Source organism: Crocuta crocuta, unplaced genomic scaffold (assembly GCF_008692635.1).
Source record: "Crocuta crocuta isolate KB4526 unplaced genomic scaffold, BGI_CrCroc_1.0 scaffold139, whole genome shotgun sequence".
Lineage (NCBI taxonomy): Eukaryota > Metazoa > Chordata > Mammalia > Carnivora > Hyaenidae > Crocuta > Crocuta crocuta.
In genome coordinates this window covers 10,990,122-10,992,997 of record NW_027533258.1, presented here as the reverse complement: position 1 = coordinate 10,992,997, position 2,876 = coordinate 10,990,122, and the positions used below count along the sequence as shown (strand labels likewise).

At 65.5% G+C, this 2,876-nt stretch overlaps 1 protein-coding gene across 1 annotated transcript in view; it reads left to right on the top strand.

The window, feature by feature from the left end:
* NLRP1 (NLR family pyrin domain containing 1) overlaps positions 1 to 2,876 on the top strand; it is a 24,580-nt gene that overhangs the window by 20,109 nt on the left and 1,595 nt on the right. Inside the window, exons 15-17 of the mRNA XM_077746776.1 lie at positions 207 to 348; positions 2,219 to 2,263; positions 2,621 to 2,873. Of these exons, the coding sequence (XP_077602902.1) occupies positions 207 to 348; positions 2,219 to 2,263; positions 2,621 to 2,873 (440 nt within the window). The remainder of the gene's footprint in view (positions 1 to 206; positions 349 to 2,218; positions 2,264 to 2,620; positions 2,874 to 2,876) is intronic.

The following is a 2,876-nucleotide window of genomic DNA, read 5'->3' as shown; positions in this document are numbered from 1 at the left end:
GGAAGAGTGAGTGCCACCTGGAGGGTGTCTGTGACGCAGGCAGGGGATGCCCGGCGGCGCTCACGCCCCTGAGCGGGGTTTGGGGGAACTGTGTGAGGGCGGCAGTGTGTCGGTGCGTCCTGCGGGCCGGGCAGGGCCGGGGAGGTGCGGGCGCAGGGAGAGACCTGGCCTGCAGGAAGAGCTCACCGGAAGACCCCTGCGTTCAGGAGCTGGAGCTCTGCTACCGAAGCCCCGGGGAAGCCCAGCTCTTCTCCGAGTTCTACGTCGACCACCTGGGCTCAGGGATCCGGCTGCAAATGAGCGACAAGAAGGAGGGGACTGTGGTGTGGGAAGCCTTGGTGAAGCCAGGTAGGGTCGGGCCCAGGGGCTCGGGGGCAGGAGGGGGGAGGTCAGCTAGGCGTGCACGTGTGTGCGCGTGAGCGTGCGCGTGGGTGTGCATGTATGCAGCACCGGTGTGTTTGTGTGTGCATGTGTGGGGTGAGTATGCGTGTGCGCGTGTGTGGGTACGGGTGTGTCTGTGGGTGTGTGTGCACCTGTGGATGCACGTGCGTTTGTGTGGGGGGGTGAGCATGTGCACGTGTGTGTGAGAGCGTGCGTGTGCACGGGTGTGCGAGTGCGTGCCAGTTCGTATCACCACTACCTGCCGTGAAGACCCGGGCCCGAGAAGTCAGGTGGCTTTTCCTAGCTGTGCAGGGGCTGGCGTGCGACCAGCACTCGGAGTCCGGTCAGCCCGCCCGCCAGCGCCGTGCTCGCTCCCGCACACGGGGCCCAGGCCGCCGGTGACGAGCGGACCCGCATCCCGGGCGTCTGTGGGGCGAGGGCTGTCGTGGCCGCCTGGATGCGGACGACAGAGTAGGAAGGAAACGGGTCACAGTTGTGTGCATCCGGCCGCTGTAGGTATCGGACCCGCAAGCTGGGTCATCCTGCTGTTTTCAAGGCAGACGAGCCGGGATCGAAGAATAAACTTGCGGGGACGGGTGGGACCTCACAGGCGCCCGCACTGACGCCCCCGGAGTGTCCCTTGGACGCGCCCCCGTCAGCCCCCGGAGCACAGCGGCTCGGCCTNCGCCGCCCTGGGACACCTGGGGAGTCCCCGCCTTGCCGGGTCCCGGCCCCTCCGGGAGGCGAGCGTCATGGCGCCAGCCGGTGGCTGAGCTCTTCCTCCTCTTGGTCTTGATTCCGGCCCTGGGAGCGGACAGAAGCCTGTCTCCTTCCCCCGGGAAAGCCGGTCAGATGCCTGCGGACTGTGCTTCCTGAAAGTCCCCGCTGCAAGTTGAAAACCTACAACTTCTCCCAGATTCCTCTTATGTTTTGTTTTTTAAAAATTTTTTAATGTTTATTCATTTTTGAGAGACAGAGACAGAGAGCAAGCAGGGGAGGGTCAGCGAGAGAGGGAGACACAGAATCCGAAGCAGCTCCAGGCTCTGAGCTGTCAGCACAGAGCCCGACGCGGGGCTCGAACCCACGAACCGTGAGATCATGACCTGAGCCGAGGTCGGTCGGCCACCCAGGTGCCCCTTACATTTTGGTTTTTAAATTCTCTGCCATCCTGGTGGCCGTCCTCGCTGGGGCTCCTGTCTGCGGGTGAGTGGGGAGGGGCCCCCGGCACGGAGGATGCAGAGATCCTTCCTGGCTGCCACAGACGAACCCCGCCGGCCTCCCCCTCCCCGCCCGTGCCCGCCCCCCAGAGGTCGGGCCACACGGCCTGGGGGTGTGCCCCAGCCCTCAGCCTTGTCCGGAGGAGCCCTGTGCGCAGACGCCCCTTCCTCTCCGTGTGCAAGTTGGCGCTGCTCTGCTGAAATCCAGCCCTTGCTCTGCTCAGAGTGTCTTGTTCTCGAGTCTCGAGTCTTGATTCTCGATGCTGACATCCAAGTCCAGGCCAAACAGCTTCGGTCTGTGTGCTGTGTGCACGGGGGCCACACCCAAGGACACGGAGGGGGCTCCTGCTCAGGGCAAGGACGCCGCAAATACTTCAAGCTCGTGAGGAAGGGACTGGATCAGACCATGCTTCTGTCTCTCTCTCTGACCACGGTCCTGGCCTCAGTTTCCCCACGTGTACGGGGATAGGATGCGCCCATCTCTCAGGGCTCCTGCGGCCTCGCTTCAGAGTCTGACCAGACTTGACAAGAGCCTGTGGCCAGAATTAAAGGATGTCAGAAGCGGTGGCGGTTTCGAGGCCCCTCGTGACTGTGACTGTTCCTCACTTGTTTCCCTCCAGGGGACCTCCGGCCTGCGGCCCCCCTGCTGACTCCCGGCCTTGCAGGTCAGTAGCAGCTGTCCGAGGTCCGAGACCGTCCTGGCCGCACTGTGCATCCTGGAGGGGAGGGGAGAGAGAGAAAGGGGCTCCATCGCTGTGTCCCCCGTAGGGATCAGGCCCTGGAGGGGGGAGGGTGCCCTGGAGCCTCCCTGTGGAGGGGGCGGGGGTCTCTCCCCACTGCACCCCCTCAGATGCCCCCATGATGAGCCCCTCCCCCACCCCAGCCGGACGCTGGCTAGATGCTGACAGAGGGGAGGGGGGAGGCCGAGGGGCCCCTGTGGTGGTCAAAGGCCCTTGCAGGGGGAGAAGGGGCGCGGGATGCCGAGCGAGGGAGTGAAGGGAGCCGGGCGCCTTCACCCGCAGGGGCCCCGGCCTTGCTGCACTTCGTGGACCGGCACCGGGAGCAGCTGGTGTCCCGGGTGACGTCGGTGGACCCGGTGCTGGACAGGCTGCACGGGCGGCTGCTGAGCGACGAGCAGTACGAGAGGGTGCGCGCCGAGGCCACCAAGCCCGACCAGATGCGGGCGCTCTTCAGCTTCAGCAGGTCCTGGGGCTGGGCCGGCAAAGATGAGGTGTACGGGGCCCTGAAGGAGGCCCACCCTCACCTCGTCGCCGAGCT